Raw genomic sequence first — 19,584 nt, forward strand, 5'->3', positions numbered from 1 at the left:
ACGCACACCCGGCCAGGGCAGTGGGCGAGACAGTTGTGCTAATCGACAGCCCTCTCGGCCAATCAGATGCAGGTAGAGGATAAGATCGTCCAATCAGAACTCGCGGGGCATGGACGGTAGGTTGTGGTAAATGTTCTGCTGTCGAGTCACCGGGAAAACCGTTAGTCGACCGAGGAAGCCGACAGTCACCGGGAAGCACCGTTTTCCAGGTTCCTTTTCTCGGTCCTGTAGTCGGGCAGTGTCCTCCACAGGGTCGACATGTTACACTTTCGGTCCGCGGTGGCGCTGAAGGAGGTGTTTCAAACGCAGCTGAAGCGCCCGCTGACCGTCGGCGTGAAAGCGGCACCTGCGCCCGCCGCCTGCTTCGGCACCGCCGGTCCGGACGGGAGGTCGCCGGGCGGAGGGAGGCCGTTCGGCGGGTGGAAAGTCCCGCAGCATCTCCCGAGGAGGTCTGCTGCGAGAGGCTTTTGCTCCAAGACTGACGGCAACAACGAAACCTCCAAGGACTCCTCCACGGAGAAGTGAGTAGCGCTAGCCCCGGTGTGTGGGCCGAGGTCCGGGGGGAAAAGTGACCATTTAATGGGGCGAGAAACGACAAGGACAGCGGGTAGTTATTACTGAACACAAACTCAATAAAGCTGCGTTTACGTATTTAAGGCATGCCGAATTTTAGAGGGTGCAAAGATATCCCGGTTCGGGACGTGTTTGTGTGTCACGTTTAAAAACGAGGCCTGTTTGAACTTGTTCATGTTTTCGACGTCGTTCGGCACATCACGCAAAGCTGCTAGCTGTTAGCCGGCGGATTAGCCGGCTCGTCAGGGCTCCTGTGGTGCCTCATTGGACCGGTGGCACCGCGCTCACCTGGCGGGGTCAGTAGGGAGTCACACCTGTGCATACCTGTAATTAGCAACGGAGCTGGGAGCAGCGAGATCCATTATCGGACGAGTTTGATAGATCTAACGACATGTCGTAGTTCCGGTGTTACTTATAGCCATGTTGTAGTGTTGATGCCTGCCTGTAAGAGAGGGACATTTGAGCAAACTTTTCTGCTAGAAATAGGCCAAAAAAGTTTTAAGATCGTGATATGTCCGGAAATGGAAACATGTGTGATGCATCTATGCAGAAAGTCGTGACCAGCAGCAGCAGCCAGGAGCTGCATCTTTCTTCTGCAGCCTCTACCCAATCAACGAGGCATTCACCTGCGACCACTTTCTGTGAACATGTTAATTTGAGCATGAAAACACAAGCTGTGTCACTTTAACTCGATGCATGTTCGGATTCCCCTGAAAGTGACAAAGCAAGCCTCAACTCAATGTCTAATGAAGGTCAGTCATGGTTGCATCCAGAACCTGCAGGTATTTCATCATTGAACTGGATTAAATATTCATCATAGATTATGTAGATCATATGAATAATTATAGGAAGCAGAAAAATAAACTCTTTGCCAGGACTGAGCCAAAAATGTTATTTTGTTATGTTAAATGGCTTCAAGATAAAAAAAATTAAAAAACAATTTAGCTTTAATTGCATCACTTCTGTCTGACAATGGGGGTGCAGGAAATATAATTCTCATTATCAGGGATTATTAGATGTGTTAATAGGAGGAGATACGCCTTATTTGGGTAAATCTGACAGCTAATTATTCAGCAAGGAAATTAGTGAGTGCTGATAGAGGCAAGCACGAGAGCAGCAATAGATCGGCTTCAGGTTAAAAGCACGACATAGTGATAAGGCCTTTGTAAACCCATTTAAGTAGTCCCACTGTAGGTGGTGTATTTCAATGCAGGTTACATCTGAGCATCAGTCAAAATGTTCATTTATTTTTGTATAAAACAAAGAAAAGCAACGTATAAAGAAAAGAAGCTGGAAGCAGAGAATGATTTCACATTTTTGCTTAAAAGTGACTGGAGGATTAATCTCTTATCAAAACAGTTCACAGTTATGTGTTTTTACAACAACCGAATATTCAATATTTAAAAGGTATTACAGACCATTAATGATGTGTTGTGACTGTGGTGGATGTGTAATCAAATGTGCATATAACAGCTTCTTGTTTGATGTGTCTGCTATTTTAATGAGATGTAAATCTACCTGGATGTGATATGATGCTTCCTCCTCCCTCTGCAAACAGTCCAGACTCGGGCCTCTGCTCTTCCTCAACCTGAATATCGTGTGGAGCAGCACGTTGATGCCAAAATAGCTATTGAATAAATGCAGATTCATTATTTTACATGGAGTCAGAAAGCATGTTATTCTCACTTGTAACAATATTTGTGAACAGACATGCAGCAGCTTGATGTATTCTAAGGTAGGTAATTATAATAATGTCTGCACAGCAGATTAGGGCTACATGACAGTTTATTTCTGCCTATTAACATTGAGAGCAGCTGTGATACCAGCCACAGCACCAGCCTGTATCTCCTCAGTGTTCCCATGGTAATAAAATGCCTCATTGCCCCTGCAGGATGGAGTTGCCCCATTTGTTTCCATTCACGGACAATTTGCTTAAGCTATCGGCCACGTTTAGGCCGTCACTCTGCTCAGCTGACTGCTTGTCACCAACATGTTGTTTCCCCTGGAGGATAACTTCAGTTGCAGTGAAGTCCGGGCTCATCCTGTTAAATCTTCACGGTAAAGATTTGAGATGTAACCGAGACTCGACTGCAGGATGAATCACAACGAGTAAGCAGGTTCAGCACTTTGACTGCTGTTGAGGAACACACTGGCTTTTCATTGTCAGTTCTTGGAAGGCATCTTAAAGGAGAACTGAGTCATCGGATCGTTTGGATCAAATAATCAATGAGCTGCAACAGTACAAATCAAAACAACAAGGTGACAGGCAAGTTGAAATCCTGCTTTGTTATGAACTGTCGTGGCCCTGTATGCCATAAGGTCGTACTAATGATCAGCTAAGACGCAAGTTTTTGACAAAATTTTACAAATAATTAAGAAAACAATCTGCAGATTAATTTGATAATGAAAATAATTGCTAACTGTAGCTCTACAGATAAAATAAACAGTTTCAAAGCAGCATGTACAAGAACACATGCACTGTAAACACTTGCCATGGAAAAAACTAAATATAGTTACAACATTTTTTTATGGCCATAAATAGTAAATGAGTTCTACATAATCACATAAAACTGCACGAGTTAACAGAGTACGACTTCAGGTGGTGAGTGAAGCGTCTGCAGACAGCAGCAAAGACTGATTATTTTCTGATTAACCCATAATGAAAATAATCATGATGGTGGTCACTTACTCATCACAGTTATCCACGTTCAAAGAGAATGTGACACAACCGGCGGGCTGAAATGCCTGCGTTAAAACTCAGGCCAAGAAAACATGAATAAATCTGTTGAATGTAATATTGAGGGCAGGGTTTTTGAAGTCCCAGAGGCCCAGGCAGCTTTCAGTCTGGTTCTGATGGTCCCGAGGCTGCGCTCAGGCTGGTAACGGGTTAAAGATGTTTGTAGTGCAGCTCATCCCGCCCACATCATTTTTCTACAGCTTTTGCAGTAAAGCCTGCGAGCTGGCGTGCCGCCCAGCACTTGTCAGAGCCTCCAGGAGCACATAAAGTCATTCGTACAGATTGATTTGTGCAGCGCCGCCTCTCAACACTCGCCGTCTAATGTCTGCCTCCGCCCCACACCAATTTGTCATGACATCTGGGAGGCAGTGCATCCAGCGCCACCAATCAAATTCAATAAATACAGCCGATACCGCTGACAACTCTATCGAGGCACCGATCTCGAAACGTGTCCATTGAATGAAATGACATCATCTGTAGAGGCCTGAGTGGCAGATCTTATTGCTCCGTTATTAATACCATTTAGATAAATTTGTAAGATCAACATTTAGCCTTTACATTGGTCTAAGTTGCAAATTGGACCTTAAAAACAGCCTAAAACTCGGTACAAAGAAGCTTGAGATATAACAGGAAGTAAAATACTTTGTCAAGTCAAGCCTGAGTGGGACAACAGTGGACTCATACAGTGATATGCATCTTTACTGTGGTTCGGTTTCTGTTTGCTCTGCTATTATGAAGCCGAGGGTGCAGTTCTGGCAGGCCTGTGTGTTGTGTTCACCGCCACAGACGGGGAATACATCTCTTGTTGCTGTGCTATGTTGTGAAGCAGCTATGTTACTGTTTGTGGGCGTTTTTGATTCAACTCTTGCAAAGATATTTTGGTATTAGTTACCCTCCAGACTCTGCTAAATGTACCGCAGATACAGGAGTCAACGAGGAGTCTTTGGGTTAAGGATGAGCCACGGAAATGAAATGCACTCCAAGAAGAAGCATATAACCTGGTTTTCGGGAGAAAGAGCTTATTTTCCCACACAAAATGCTAACTGTAGGGAAAATTGTAATCATAATATGCCAACAAGAACGGGGACGACTCTGGGCATTTAGCCGTGGAGGATCCTACGAGGTGGAGGACGTATTTAGCTGTGTTTGTTGCATTGCTGGTGCAGATTGCCTCCATGGGCCAGACACCGCAGGCCCTTAGCTCTGTGTGTGTGTGTGTGTGTGTGTGTGTGTGTGTGTGTGTGTGTGTGTGTGTGTGTGTGTGTGTGTGTGTGTGTGTGTGTGTGTGTGTGTGTGTGTGTGTGTGTGACCTTTAAAAACACGTGGGGGGGGGGGGGGTGCGCTAACAAGAGCAGCTGAGGTAGATTAATGAGGCTCGTCCAGATGTTCCAGTGTCCACCTCTAACCTGCTGCTGCTCCCGGAGGTGAAATCACTCACAGCCCGAACTAAACAAGGATGTTACTTATAGCCTCTTACTTCAGCGCTGTTTTATTCCAAATCTGTCATCTTTAAACTCGGTATTTATTTTGAGAGTTCGTGGCGGTCACCGAGATTATTAGAGGAGAATAAACTTATAAGAAAATGTTTGGTTTAGTGTTTGGACATTTACTCCTAATGAGGTCTGCCTTTCTTACATTTTAATGTTGCATCTCAGAATATTAATTATAACCATGGCTGAGGTTTATGATCTATTTTTAGGCCTTTTTAACATGCAGCTGTTAATTCAGTGTAAATAACTGTATTCATGATTGTTTGATTCAATAAATAATGTGATATTTGACAGGTTTATAGAACATATTTACAACCTGTGTTCACATCATTCATGTTATGTTGTGACAGCAGCTCTGCATGATGCCAGTATTTGTACTTGACTGAATAATGTGTCCATACAGTACTGTGCTGATTATTATCATGCACGCTGCTGTGTTTATACTGCTGCTGATGTGTTAATGTGTAAATGCTATTGTCACTGTTACTAATTCAGTATTATTCCCTCTGCACACTCTCTCCCTGTTGTTGATCTGCTTGCTTTACATTTGTAAGTATGTTTCTATTTTTTATTTTAGTTTTAGTGATTTATTTTTTATTTAAAATCTGTTTTCCAGTAGAAGTAGAGGTTTTCCCCGGAAAGCCGACAACCGCGTTTACCTTGAAATGACCTCACTTCCTCCCAGTGGCTGCGCTTGAATGCCCTTCCCTCTACCTCTACCTCTACCTCTACCCGTCCCCTTTCCCCCTCCTCCACACTCACACACTCTCTGATGTGTATTCCTCCCTCACCAGCAGGCGTTATTGAGGTCAGAGATGGACCACGCCAACAAAAGCTGACGGGACGCAACGACATGCCGATTCAGGCGGCATGTGGATTGTTTGTCGTGTTAACGTTGTGTTCCACACATGTTGAAAGTCAGGATTTCTGACTTGCTCAGAGGAAAAAGCCTCAGGGCACCTTTTTAAAAAGTCTGAATTTCAAAAGAAATAATGTACCGACTTCTTAAATCTATTGAAGCACCACAAACATCATATCAGTTCAATTCCATGGCTGATACAATCTCCTCACTCAGACTTCCTGACTTCTGACTTTTGAGTGGAACTTGGCAGAAAAGCCCCACGCTGGAAATTAGTCAGTTGAATACATGATTAACTGTCTCGGTCTAACCTGGTCCCAGCGTTTCTCTGGTGTTTTCTGCAGCAGCGGTGCTCATGAAAACACTGCTGTCACTTTTATCTAATGATTGGTTCGGTGCAAGTCCAACTGATACTGAATTTTTCACGCCGAGTTAAAAACCTGTCTGGTAGAACTGTATCAGCTGACAACATGATATAAACTCAGTGTTTTTGTGGTCAAGATATGAGCAGAAACACATTTAGTTCAGTAGTTTTATTTTAAAAAGTCATTTATTTCTGAAGAGTAGAACCCACTCTTTTTGTAGAAAGTTTGCTGACTGGTGGTTTCAATGTTCACGCATCTTAAAATGACCCAATTTATGTCTAATACCGTGGCTGTTAAAGCATGCATTTGAGGGTTTCAATCATTAGTTAACTCCATTTTCATGGTTATAATTTCCTGATTGTTGCTGCTGCTGAATGAATCCAGAAGAAACCCTGAAACTGCTAGATCTCTGCTTTCATGTTTTCAAGGGCCCAAACCTTTAAATCTGTCTGGCTGCTGAGAGGAGCCACCCGCCAGCTCAAGCTTTACCTTCAGACATCCTCTCCTAGCACACAGGCCAATGCCCCATGGTGCATTGCAGGACATCGTGAGCCTGGGCGCACAGAGCTTTGCACAAATCCAATTTGGTGTTGATATGAATCATAGCAGAGAGCCTGCTGTGAGCTGGTCGCCCCGTCTACCTCCTGACACGCTACTAACCTTCCTCTCAGAGACGACTCGGTGTGGAGACGCTGCTTAGAGTACCAGCCAGGCCGCAGCACCACCACATCACATTCATCAGACTCTGAAGTTCACCTCAGGAACCACACAGGGAAACAGGATAACAGCAATGAACTCATATGAGGGCTAGAGAACTGAAGACGTAATGCAAATCATATTCAAAGTGTCCATCGTATGCATGTTAAGAGGCTTGAAAGCATGTGAGGACTCTATAAGGATTTTAAGGTTGGGCATTAAATGTAAACAGTGTCCTTAGCATGGAGCTGAAACATGGCTGAATGTCTGGTCAGATTATTTCTCCTTTTTCCTTTTTCTGATCAGGCAGCCTTCTAAATTCAGATTCATCCACATCCACTGCTGCTGACTCAGCCTGGAGGAAATAAATAGACCTGCTGGTGATGCTGTCCATTGGATGATTTATTTTGAGCAGACACAACACGGGTTGTTTCCCGGTCACTGATCAACACCAACCAGTCAGAGGCCTTGGCGAGCCTCCACATCGAAGCTGCAACAGATAAAGCCCAGTAGTCACAATTCACAGATGAGCTTTAATTCAGCTGAATTGCTCTTGACACTCCAACCTCACACACTGTAAGGCAGCGCCCTCCTGTTATTTACCATGAAGTATTTGTAGATCTCCTGGTCTGTATGTGCTGCTGCTGTCCTGCTTCATTCCCTGCTGTGTTCAAAGCCTTCAGTCATAAATTCCCTTTGTGAAACTACGGTGAACTGTTCAGTTGGTTTTAAACATTCCTGGCTGGTATTCAAGCATGGTAGACGAATAACAGTTTACTCTGGCCTTATGGCAGCATGCTAACCTGTGGAAAAGTATGTCATGAGAAGACTTTTTAGTATCACTGTAAGCTCTACAGAGCAGCTGGCAGCACAGTGTCTGGCTCTGTTTTTCCACAGGTTGTAATACTAAAGTAAGGCCAGTGTAAGGTCATGTTTTCCAGTGCATTATTCCAGTTTCTACTCACCGCTTCTCCTTGCAGTCAGAAAGCCTTTTCTCGTCCCTCTGCTGCAGCTCCCCTCCATGTTTCCACCACAGCAGGCCTCATTGTGGAGTTGTTCTTCTCACCGCTGTGTGTTTTTCTTTTGGTTTCCTGCAGGAGAAGGAAGGCGGGCATCCTGCCCAGTCTGGAGGACCTGCTCTTCTACACCATTGCAGGAGGCCAAGAAAAAATACCGGCACACAAATTCACTACAGTGAGTTCTCACAACGGGGAAAATGTTTTTAAATGTATGTCTGAGGGTTTGATAACTGAAGTACCTCAAGGTTTTGTGGAAATTGCATTTTTGAAGTGATTATACAAAGAAGTAAAGAAGGAAAATAACAGGTATACTTTTAAAAATCTCTAAAGTGGTATTTAAATGACTTGTTAATAAAGAAGCCTTCATAATAAGTAAACAAACATGAGTATTTTTACAGATTATCAACAGGTTGTTGCTTGTAGAGGTCTCCCGTGTTGAATTATGAGCACAGTCACTGATCTTGTTCGGCTCTTCAAGAGTCTCTGTTCACGGCTCATTGCGTTATTGATTTTTTTTTGTTGTTGTCCTGTCTGAATCATGTGGATCCTCTCTGTCCAGGCTCTTAAAGCCACAGGGCTTCGCACAGGAGACCCCCGGCTGAAAGAATGTATGGAGATGCTGAAGGTGACTGTGAAGACGACCTCAGATGGAGCGCTGGACCGACACCTCTTCAAGAAGTAGGCTTTGTTTCACGTAGATGCATTAATGTTATTTTGAAAATGGAAACGCAAACCTGCATGCATAGTTTTCACATTTTCCTGATCTCAAATTTGGTCTAAACTGTCCAGATGTTTTCTGAATCGATCTGTAGCTTAATTTGAATATTGAAGGCAAAAACAAAAACGGGATCCTCCAGATTAATATACTGAGAATTGTTCATTTTGCGTTTAACATAACTAATGATAAAACTAAATATACTTAGAAAATATTTGAAATCTTTGTCATTTGAAGCAGGTGGTCTTTTAAAGTAATATCCTGCTTCGCTGTTCCACCATCATCATCAGCATCAATCATTCATCGGCGTCTGTAGAAGAATTATTAATGCTGGTCAGAGTTCTCTACACGTCCCCGCAGCAGAAAAGGGTCACTTGGTGCCATTCATTATTCATCACTCTTCAGTTTGCACGTCATCGACATCTTGTTGAGGTTTTCATCCGGCTGGATTTATTCAAGAACACAAACACTCTGGGAAAAACAGGACACTTAAATAAATGTTAAATGTGATCACAACAGAGCCTAGAAAATATCAATTTGAATACAGATAATGAGGCATTTTTTAGGGAATTTAGATTTTTAACATCTGCTTAAATTACTGTTTTACAATGGTCCAGCGGTTCTTCAAATAGAGCTGTTATATCGCACCAGAGATATCTGCAGCTCGCAGACTGACCTTTCAGAGACCTACATCAAAGGTCAGAAGTGTTATATTTTTAGTAAATTGTGGGAAAATATTTTGCTGTTATGAAACTACAGACTGTGATGAAGATGCACTTTGACTGAACGTTAGCCGGCTGTAGGAAGAAGGGTGTGTGGCGTAAAATACCATTAACCCTCCACCCCGGTAGTGTTGCTGCTGTTTGAACCCCCCAGAGGAACCGACACTGAGACAACCGGGTGACAGCTTGGGAAGCCGCGGCGAGGCGAGTCTGGACATATGACGGCTCACCGGGGAGCTGAATCCTCACCGAACAGACCCCAGCGCCGGGACTCCTGGCTGGGATCCATCACTTCCGCTCCCGGGGCGTATTTATAGAGCTCAGCCTCACAGACGAAGCACGTGAGCGGGCAGCGGAGTGCAGCGTGTGTTTTCCCCGCAGGGATCCCATGCTACAGGGATTAGACAGGGTTTGGTGCAATGAGATAGTTGAGCCACAAATCTCTCTGCTAATGGAGAGACACAGCTTCCACCTCACTGCCTTATTACGTCTGTTTACTACAGTGTCCGGGGTTCTTTATCAGCGAGAAGAAAAGGACAAAATCTGGAAATCCTGGTGGTGGAGGGAGACACCAGCGCTTCAAAACAAAGTTGACCTATTTTCTTTGCCTGTGTATTGTTTATTTTCTCTCCATGCCATGAGGGAAAATCTTTTCCAAAATCTGCAGTGGCTGCAGTGAAGCATCAACACAGTCAGAGAGAATCTGCGATTGCGGTGCGGTAAAACAAATGTGCAGAGATCCTCCCTGTAAGCTCATCAAGCTCAGCTGCTCGCAGCTCCTTCAGGAAAGTTACCGGAAAAATAAGTTCACACTGAACCACAAAAGCAAACAGTTACAGTTGGCAGTAATGCTTTCAATGTGACGGAGTTTGTATGTTTTTTTTTATATAAGTGCTATAAAAGTAAATATTAGATTTTCTCTGCAGTATTTTATTCTGGTAGCAGATGTCTCCCAGTATGAAACCTTGACATTAAACTGTCTGAGGTTGTAAAGCCTGAATAGTTTGACACTCCCCTCAGTTGTGGACTAAATTCCTGCCTTCCCTCCTCAGATGTGTCCAGAGCAACATTGTTTTGCTCACCCAGGCCTTCAGGAAGAAGTTTGTCATCCCAGACTTCCAGCCTTTCCGTGCACACATGGACGAACTCTTTGAGAATGCCAAAAACATGCCTGGAGGGCAGGTGAGTGCAGGGAAACTGGCACTGGTCATATTTCCTATTTAGTAGTAGCATTGTTAAAACCTTTTGACATGTTCTGATAAAACTAATTGTTTTTATTGGTGTTGCTTTGACGCTGTAGGTGGCAGACTACATTCCTCAGCTGGCCCGCTTCAGCCCAGACCTGTGGGCCGTCGCCCTCTGCACTGTTGACGGGCAAAGGTACGATTCAAGCGCCTGTTCTCTCTCAACAGCTGTATGGTTTTTGTGTATGTTTGCTTGTATATAAAGTACAGTGAAAGGTTTCTACAGCGTAGTTTTAGAAGTTTTTTGTTCTGTCAGATGTACACAGGAAAACAGGAGGAGAGATGATAAGATCTAAGGCCATTTTAATTAATGCTGTATAGAGTTACTCAGACTTTAGCTTTGCAAATGACTGGATTTTAGAGTTGTAAACAATAATAACAAACCTTTGAGCGTAGTAGCGGTAATGAATGGTACAAGTAAAATGCAGAAATACTCACAAACACTATAAAAACAAATGTCTCTTCTTCAGGCACACTGTCGGCGACACCAAAGTTCCCTTCTGTCTGCAGTCTTGTGTGAAGCCGCTGAAATACGCCATCGCCGTCCACGATCACGGCACCGAGTACGTGCACCGCTTTATCGGCAAAGAACCCAGCGGCCTGCGCTTCAACAAGCTCTTCCTGAACGAGGAAGGTGAGGACACAAACCTCTCGGTGTTGGCATCGTGATTCAGTCAGCCGGGCTTGAACTTTCTGTCCACGTACTCTCTGCAAGAGGACCCGTCTCATGGCCTGGTTACCATGGAGCTGTGATAAATTGTTAATGAGAGGTTGCAGCACCGTAGCTGAATAAAACAGAGTGGCCAGTGTGGAAAGGAGACATAAGAACGTGGAAAACAACGTGCTTCTGTTGAGATGAAGCTCTCCTGCAGTGCTTCTGAATTTTCAGAGAACTTTCTGCTGTTTATTTTTCCATGTATTTTTTTTACACATTGTTCTGGCCTGTTGAATAAGAAGATTAAAACAGCTTCCAGGGTTACACCACTTCCCCTCCGTGTGGTTTTAATCGCGTTGATGTCTGTTGCTGCTCTTGTTAGACTGATGTTGTTATTCAGGAATATTTCAACCTCTGGCACAAACATCCCCCTTCTTTTGTTTTACTTGATAATTATTTTTAATTTCAGTTTTATTACCGAGTTCCTTCTGATTTAGTTTGTTGACTATTTTTACTTTTACATGTCAATAAAAGGCAAAAAACGTTGTTCCTTTGCTGATATGAACCTTTCTTTCTCTACAGATAAACCCCACAACCCCATGGTTAATGCTGGTGCTATCGTCTGTACCTCCCTCATTAAGGTAAGCTGCATTCACATACCCCATCATACATTATTACGTATATATTTATAGCGGAGACTGGTGTGCTCAAATACAAAAGAATAAATTCAGCTGCAGGCGATGTGATGTTATTTTCATTTTGTGAGAATTCATCATTTTCTGTCTAACACTAGATTTCTGATAGTGAGAGGTTTTATTTTTACATCAGGGCTGCTTGAGTTTACCGCCGTTTCCTGAGATGTTATTTTACAGCTGAGTTCTGGAGGTCTGACCGCAGCTAGATTCAGGAGAATCTTTATGGAATAAAATTAGAATCGTCTGCAGAGAACGTGTTTCCGCCAGATTACTGTATACAGGGAGATTAAGGTTCTAGATAATCACGCTGAAAGGGGATTTGTTTGAAAGCAGCATCGTTCACACACACACGCACGCACGCACGCACGCACACACACACACACACACACACACACACACACACACACACACAGAGTACAGAGTGGGTGGAGATGGAAACCAGCGTTTTCCAGTCCAGTCTGCTCCGCCACATTTATAGCTTTAATCTTGGAAACTCTTCCATTACCTGAATGTTTTATTAAAAACCCTCCTTTGACCTTCTCACACACACACACTCACTCATCATTTGATCATCGAGGGCTTCCCACAGATTAATTACAGAGAGGACTACTCAGAAGTCAAACTGCTGCACAATATCATACGACATAGAGCTCCTTCAGCAAAACAAACTGGCCTTTTAAAGATGTATTTTAATAAGTCTTATTCAGTGTTCCAGTTCTTCTTAATGTGGTGTAGAGAGCCGGTGTGTTCAAACATATCCGGACACATCCTTTTAGAGACATTTACACCTGGCATCTAAAAAAACCCTCTTAAGTAGCAGGAAGTAGCTTCTGAAACATGCATCAGCAGATGTAATGTAATGAAGTGCAGGAGGGAAATCTGTTGTTAGCAGGTGAATCCCAACCAATCACTGTTGAGATTTCTGTAGATGAAGCTTGAATCTGTCCATTGATCTGATAGTAAAACCAGGACTCTGTGCATGCCCCCCCCCACCCCCCTCCTCTTCCTCCTCCCTCCTCCTCTTCTTCCTCCTCTGATTCTAGATCACTTTAAATACACTCATTTGCAATGTACCTTTTCAAGGCTCGTTGTGTGGTTTTATGTGTTGTTGCATATTTTACAGCATTAGGATCTTTGGGAAATTATGACCACAGCAACAGGTCAATGACGTTGGTAATTTTTCCTTTTTTAATAATTTTTCCCCTCTTTGGTCTGGATTTGTGACAAGCTTTAGCCTTCACATGGCTGTTTATGAATGTTTAAATGTCGCTTTTATACTTTTCACTTGCATTCTCCAAACTGTTTATACACCTGGATTATAAACAGTACAGCTCCTGCACAAACACTGGTTTTATATCATACTCCATTCTTCTGTAGAGAAGGAGCTCTTTATTTTGTTTGTATATTTGATTTCTACTTTATATCCTCAGATTAAAGCTAATTTTGACTTTAGCCGTCAGTACAGACACAAGTGTTTATTTGTAATCTGATAAAACCCAGAACGTGCTCATACTGCAAGCTACGTGGCTAATAGTGTTTTAATGACACCGTGATATCGTGTTAATTCATTTTTTGTGTTACTTGTTTGAATACGTACATTTTCTAACAATTGTAATACTGTAATATGACGGGATCAGAAAATAGTCTTGTGACCATTTAGTTTAGTTTACAGGATTCAAACCTATCACTTGGTGTCAGTGGTGGAGAACAGCTCTGTGCACCGGTCTGAGTGTAGGAAATATCTTTTAGCCAAATAAATGATTCAAAACTCTCTTGCAGAGTAATTATAAATCATAAAAATAAACTTTTCTCAAGAGAAAACCGTTAGAATTTATAGATAAAAGATATTTAGTTTTGAGAAATAGAAAATCTATTTTTTTAGTGAGTCAGGTAAAACTCTCTTCTCTTTGAATATTTGATTGTTTGAACAGGTGGAGTAAGTTATTGACCGCGTGGCTCGCAGTGTGTTGCACAGCTTCGTACAACAAACACACCTGTCGATCAGTAATCAATAGTTGTAGCATCTAACATACTCGTATTACTGCAGTACGTTGTCACTGAAGTCGGTGAAACACAACTTTATTTTTCTTTGACCAAACCCTGCGTGGATTAACCGTTTTATTCCACCTCCATCTCCAGCTAGTCTCCCACCTCTAATCTTAATCCATCTGATGTCATGACTGAATGGCCTTTTTGATTGGTCACATTGGTAGTGATGTAAACTGGCACTGTTTTCCTGTCGTAGTTTAATATCATAGAGATATGGATCGTAAATAATAGTGCTAATGTCATGATGTGGGTAACTCTTTTAAATGTTGCTTATGTTTTTGACTGAAATTATTTTAATGAATACTGTGATTGCTTCTGTTTGTGTTTCAGCAAGGGGCTAGCAACGCCGAGAAATTTGATTACGTGAGTTTCACTGACCATTAAAACACACATCCATGAAGGAAGATGATCTGTAATTAATCTGCTGGTTGTTTCTTTGGTTAATCAATTCATTGTTTGACGTATAAAGTGTCAAAAAATAGTGGAAAAGGGAAGTTTACATATTTGGAATACTTATTTTGTTTGTGATTGTCAATTAAACACAAAGAGCTTTTACTTCTTGTCAAAGAAAATTAAATAAAAACAAAGAATATTCAGTCGATTTTTATTTCCACAAATAAAGGAATTAACTTTTAATTTTTGTTGTACTGAAATGGAAAAATATCAGACAGAGGAATCCGTTCTGTGCTGTTACATGTTTCCTCACAGTCAATTTTAAATGGAGCCAAACGTCTTTTTAATTTGGTTAATTGGTGGATCCTTCGCTCTAAATGTGCCGCTCTGCTCCGCAGGTCATGAACTTCATGAACAAACTGGCAGGAAACGAGTACGTGGGCTTCAGCAATGCCACGTGAGTGCTGCACCACGTCTCTGCAGAAATATCCAGCCCACTTTGATGTTTTATTGATTTATTGCATCACTGAGGTGTGATGGACACTTCTAGGTTGAATATGACGTCACGCAGCAACTTTTCCAGACTTTAGAGTTTATATAACACGAGCTGAGTCACAAACCTCCTTCTGCTCGGTGTGTCCCAGTTTCCAGTCAGAGCGCGAGTCCGGAGACAGAAACTTTGCCATCGGCTACTACCTGAAGGAGAAGAAGGTGAGGTCAAAGGTCATCTGATGGTGCAGCAGCCTCACACATTATTTGTCTTAACTCACTTTTTCACATTAAAAGCCACATAAATCACCTCTTAAATGTTTTTGTTTTTGTCCTTTCAGTGTTTTCCAGAGGGGACAGACATGACCTCCATCCTGGACTTCTACTTCCAGGTAAGTAGCGCTCAGAAGAAGATGGATTCATTAATTGACGGACTGTGACTTTAATTTAGATATCATGTCAGTAATTGTCCCGTGAAACACTCGGACCTTTTTACTCTGATACTCTGGGTTTTATTTGACTTGTGGTTTTCCCTGTGAGTGTGCGAGCAGCTTCATAAACCTGTCTTTTCCTGTCCATCAGTTGTGCTCCATCGAGGTGACCTGTGAGAGCGCCAGCGTCATGGCGGCGACTTTGGCCAACGGCGGCTTCTGTCCCATCACAGGAGAGCGTGTGCTGAGCCCCGAGGCGGTGCGAAACACACTGAGTCTCATGCACTCATGTGGCATGTACGACTTCTCCGGACAGTTCGCTTTCCACGTCAGTATCCGTTCCGCGCTGGAGGGAATCCGATGTTTTTTCCAAAAACGTCAGGTGGCCGTATGAAGATTTGTCACCTCGTCCTCCTCTTTCTTCTGTTCCAGGTCGGTCTGCCGGCTAAATCTGGCGTCGCTGGCGGGATTCTGCTTGTTGTTCCCAACGTGATGGGCGTCATGTGTTGGTCCCCTCCGCTCGACAAGTTGGGCAACAGTGTCAGAGGCATCCAGTTCTGCACGGTAACCTCAGCTTTGACATGGACTGTAATTCGTTTTGTGTGTGTGGAGCCCAAAGATACTCAGTTTACCATCGAACTCGGTCTGATATCTGAATTTTATTCAGGACTCGTGCTGTAGCTACAATCTCTCCGTTTAACAAGAAAAGTTAACGACACGAATGGGTCTTTGTGATGGAACGAAACGGTGTGACAGCATTATATTGATAACCATTTCTGTTTTATCTACCCAACTAAACTTTTGACTTCCTGAAGGTTGAAGAGCCTCGGGGAGCTGAGACTTGATGTCGGGTGTGAAAATCAGTCTGTGATCTGAGTACAAATATTTCTGTCAAAGGGACCTGAAACTGAAAGTGTGTTCTTCTTTCAGGACCTGGTTTCCCTCTTTAATTTCCACAACTATGACAACATGAGGCACTTTGCAAAGAAACATGATCCTCGCAGGGAGGGAGGAGACCAGCGGGTGAGTCCCAGCTACTCGCTCCTTCGTCAGCATCTGTTCATCCTCCTCCTCTTTTACTGATACAGAGAATAATATCATGCTCACTCTGCTGTTTATTTTGAGTCTAAGGCATCAGGCAGTGAAATATATTTCAATCTGCGTCACATCCAGCTCATTGGCTGCTGGGTCACCTTGTCTGTCTCAGTTTAGTTCACAGCGCCATCTGCTGGAAGTGTACCGCATCACCTACATAATAATCATGATGATTTTATTTGTCTAGAACTTTTGAGAACAAGTTTTAAAGAGTTCCAAGAAAATAGACTTTTCTTACTTACACAAGACAGTAAGTAAAACCAAAATTAATGTGTTAATATGCACAAATGATAAATATGAAAGAGATTAACGTGCTTCTCGTTGTGTTTTAGGTGAAGTCGGTGATCAACCTGCTGTTTGCTGCTTACACTGGCGACGTCTCGGCCCTGAGGAGGTGCAGCAGCTCTTCACTCTTTTCTCTCTTCAGAAATGTTCAGATATAAAATCACTAAAACTAAAAAAAAGACCGTCTGCATGCTGAACAATAACCCTCTTCTCTCCTGCTTGATTCGATGGTATCTGAATGGACGTGTATCCTTCGTGCAGGTTTGCGTTGTCCTCCATGGACATGGAGCAGAGGGACTACGACTCCAGGACGGCCCTGCATGTGGCGGCTGCAGAAGGTGAGAAGACGGTTCATGTGTTGAGGAGTCGGCGTGTGTTTGTTTTACGGGGCTGATGTGATGTTTGTGTGTTTCAGGACATGCTGAGGTGGTCCGCTTCCTGCTGGAGGCCTGTAAAGTCAACTCGGTTCCCAAAGACAGGTGAGCTGGGTCTGCTGGTCCTGAAACAAGTCTTATCATACAATCACGCTCCTAAACAACTCAAATAAGTCTTGGAAGGTTTTCAGAAGTCTTACATTTAATTTCTGAAGTCTTTTAAACAAAATTGCACATATATATATATATATGACACATTTTTATTTCTTTATTTTTAATATTTGCTTGAAAAATCACTGAGACGATTATCCAAGATCTGTCTGTCTACGATCCAAAGACGATTATCCCAACTGTTGCTGATGGACTGAATTAACAACAATCATTTTGAATTGGTCTGCTCTCCATCAACTGAGCCTCAGCTGTTCCCTCTCCAGATCCTGCTGTACCTGCTCACACCAACAGCGTAAAGAGTACACCGAATATCCAGCTGAACTGTGGGAAAAGTAGACAAATATGTGGCTGAGACAAAAGAAAAGAAAACGGACAAGCTGCTCTGAAATAAATAAGAATAACCGGATGTGTTTGCAGATGGGGGAACACGCCGATGGACGAGGCGGTGCACTTCGGCCACCACGACATAGTGACCATCCTCCGTGATTACCACAACCAGTCCAGCCCTCAGGACAGCACCGAAGACAAGACGAGTGCAGAGAAGAACCTGGACGGCCTGCTGTGATGGAGGACGGACGTGATGACGGTATGCTCTGAGGGGAAAAAGAAATCCGGCTGCATTTCAAGGTCCCCTCAGAAAACATGCAAATGTCCTGATAAAGAACTGCACACAGAAACAACACTAAAACAACCCAAACTGTACCGTGAAGAAACCAACATAGATCAAAGAAATCCCGTAGGGCAGCCGCCACCCCTCCAGTGTAAAAGCTCCTGGTCATGTTATTAGATGTTGTTGGTTTTTGTACTCAATCACTGTCTGTACTTTGAGTGGGGAAACATTTGTACTTTCTTTTCTCCTTCTGTACATCGTCGTTAGCTTCAGCTGGATAAATGTGGCTGCAGCTGGTAAAAGGATGAACTCATCCTTTACTTTCAAGGGGACTTTTATACTGAAAAGCTCAGAAAGGAAGCAGGTGTTACAGACAGTTTCGCATCCTCATTTCAAACCTTCTGTACTTCATCATCACAATGTGGTGGGATGTATCTTCCCCCAAACACTCTGCTGTGTTTGTATGCGTGTGTGATATTTATTTATCTGTTTAAGATAAACTGTACATTAACGTAGTGTGTGTAAATTCCTGACAGTGTAAATACGTACAGGTGTATAGTTGTTGCTCCGTAGTCGATCGGTCTTCTCCAGCAGATTTAGCTTTGATCACCAATTGTGAAGTCTTTTCACTAAAACTCTGGAAACTTAATATTTGAATTATTAACATAAAATCTCGCTTCATATTGTAATTTCTGTTGCTTCCTTTAAACGGTTAAATATTCAGCTTTTAAAAGACGAGTTCAAAGATTTCTGTTTGTTTACTTTCCAAAGGACATTTTTGTTGTTTTCCCCTAAAACTGGACTTTTCATTTTTCACTTTTTTGCTGATTTATTTACTGTTGTTGTTTTTTTATAAAGTAAGGAAATAATGTAAGCCAGCCAAGTTCAGTTTGTTTGTCGTCACCCGGCTGTTGAAAAGAGATTTTACATATCGGATGCGACACTGCCAACGCTCCTGCACAAACACTGAACCGCCGAGCAACTGTAAAGATCCACCAACCAGATTTCACTTTGTTTTTAGCTCGAGGTTCAAGACGTTTCAGCACAAACTGAAGCACTCGACAGTTTCGGGGACCTGCTGATGGACTCAAAGCGCTTCCTGTTTTATTAGCGACAGCGATTTAAGGCGTCTGGTGACTCTTTCCAAAAAAAATAATTCCTTGTTCGTAATATGTTTCTTAGCTGTTCTGTAAGTCTAAAGGAATTCAAATTGTAACTAGCTGAACTGTTTTTAGTCTAAAAGTATTTTTTTTATAATAAAAAAAAAAGAGGGTTCACGTTCAAGCGTAAAAAAATAATAATACTGAAACTTGGTTAAAGGTTGAAAAGTGCACCTTCTGTCAAACTGGCCTCAATATATACAGTTAACCTGAAAGAAATAGATTTCTATCAGCCAATCAGAGCAGAGCAGCAGCTGCAGATGCACTGATTCAGTTACAAACTGAAATCAGCTGTTGGACAAAACTCCAGCTGATTGATTTTAACAAAACACAACAGAGTATTAACTGGAGCACAGAAAAAGAATCAAACTTAATCAAGAGGCTCTTTTTAATTTAACAGGGTGTGAAGTGCAGAATATGTCAGAGTTTAGCTGCCGTGTCGTGTCTGTGTTTCTGCAGCAGCTGATGCAGTTCACCAGTCTCCACTTTGCTCACCAGCGTGGAGTCGGTAAGGTTTGATGAGATGCAGCTTCCTCTTGTGTGTTGCAGTCAGCTCGAGGTGCAGGAACTCATTTTGGAGTTCAGTTTGGAGGAATGAAGCGTAGTTGTTGTTCAATTGTCGTTGCATTTTTGTTTGATCTGGACTGAGAAGCAGGATTCAGGTTTAACTTGGTTTCAGGGTTATGATGAGGATTCCTGGTTTTTGAACCTGCTTCATCTTGAAGGCCTCTTCTCTCTTCAGCTTAACAATAAGTGA

General features: G+C 42.7%; 1 protein-coding gene across 3 annotated transcripts; it reads left to right on the top strand.

Annotated features, from left to right (window-relative positions):
- Nucleotides 1–140: 140 nt before the first annotated feature.
- glsa (glutaminase a) lies at nt 141–18,832 on the top strand. 3 transcript variants are annotated; one of them, XM_069722140.1, is made up of 18 exons: nt 141–521; nt 7,818–7,914; nt 8,299–8,417; nt 10,229–10,358; nt 10,477–10,556; nt 10,891–11,054; nt 11,658–11,716; nt 14,150–14,182; nt 14,611–14,669; nt 14,857–14,923; nt 15,043–15,093; nt 15,284–15,460; nt 15,565–15,696; nt 16,063–16,155; nt 16,560–16,621; nt 16,774–16,850; nt 16,928–16,991; nt 17,475–18,832. In XM_069722140.1, the coding sequence occupies exons 1-18, from the start codon at nt 259–261 to the stop codon at nt 17,620–17,622; spliced, it is 1,875 nt and encodes a 624-aa protein (XP_069578241.1). In that variant the 5' UTR covers nt 141–258; the 3' UTR covers nt 17,623–18,832. The 3 variants fall into 3 exon arrangements, with proteins under 3 accessions (XP_069578241.1, XP_069578242.1, XP_069578244.1); XM_069722141.1 differs by having other exon boundaries at nt 7,824–7,914; XM_069722143.1 differs by lacking the exons at nt 141–521; nt 7,818–7,914; nt 8,299–8,417; ... (1 more) ...; nt 10,477–10,556; nt 10,891–11,054 and adding an exon at nt 12,894–12,943 and having other exon boundaries at nt 11,696–11,716.
- Nucleotides 18,833–19,584: the final 752 nt, after the last annotated feature.

This window comes from Brachyistius frenatus, unplaced genomic scaffold (genome assembly GCF_029030835.1).
Source record: "Brachyistius frenatus isolate BFR_SWC_R1_liver_20210118 unplaced genomic scaffold, ASM2903083v1 Contig_282, whole genome shotgun sequence".
NCBI lineage: Eukaryota > Metazoa > Chordata > Actinopteri > Embiotocidae > Brachyistius > Brachyistius frenatus.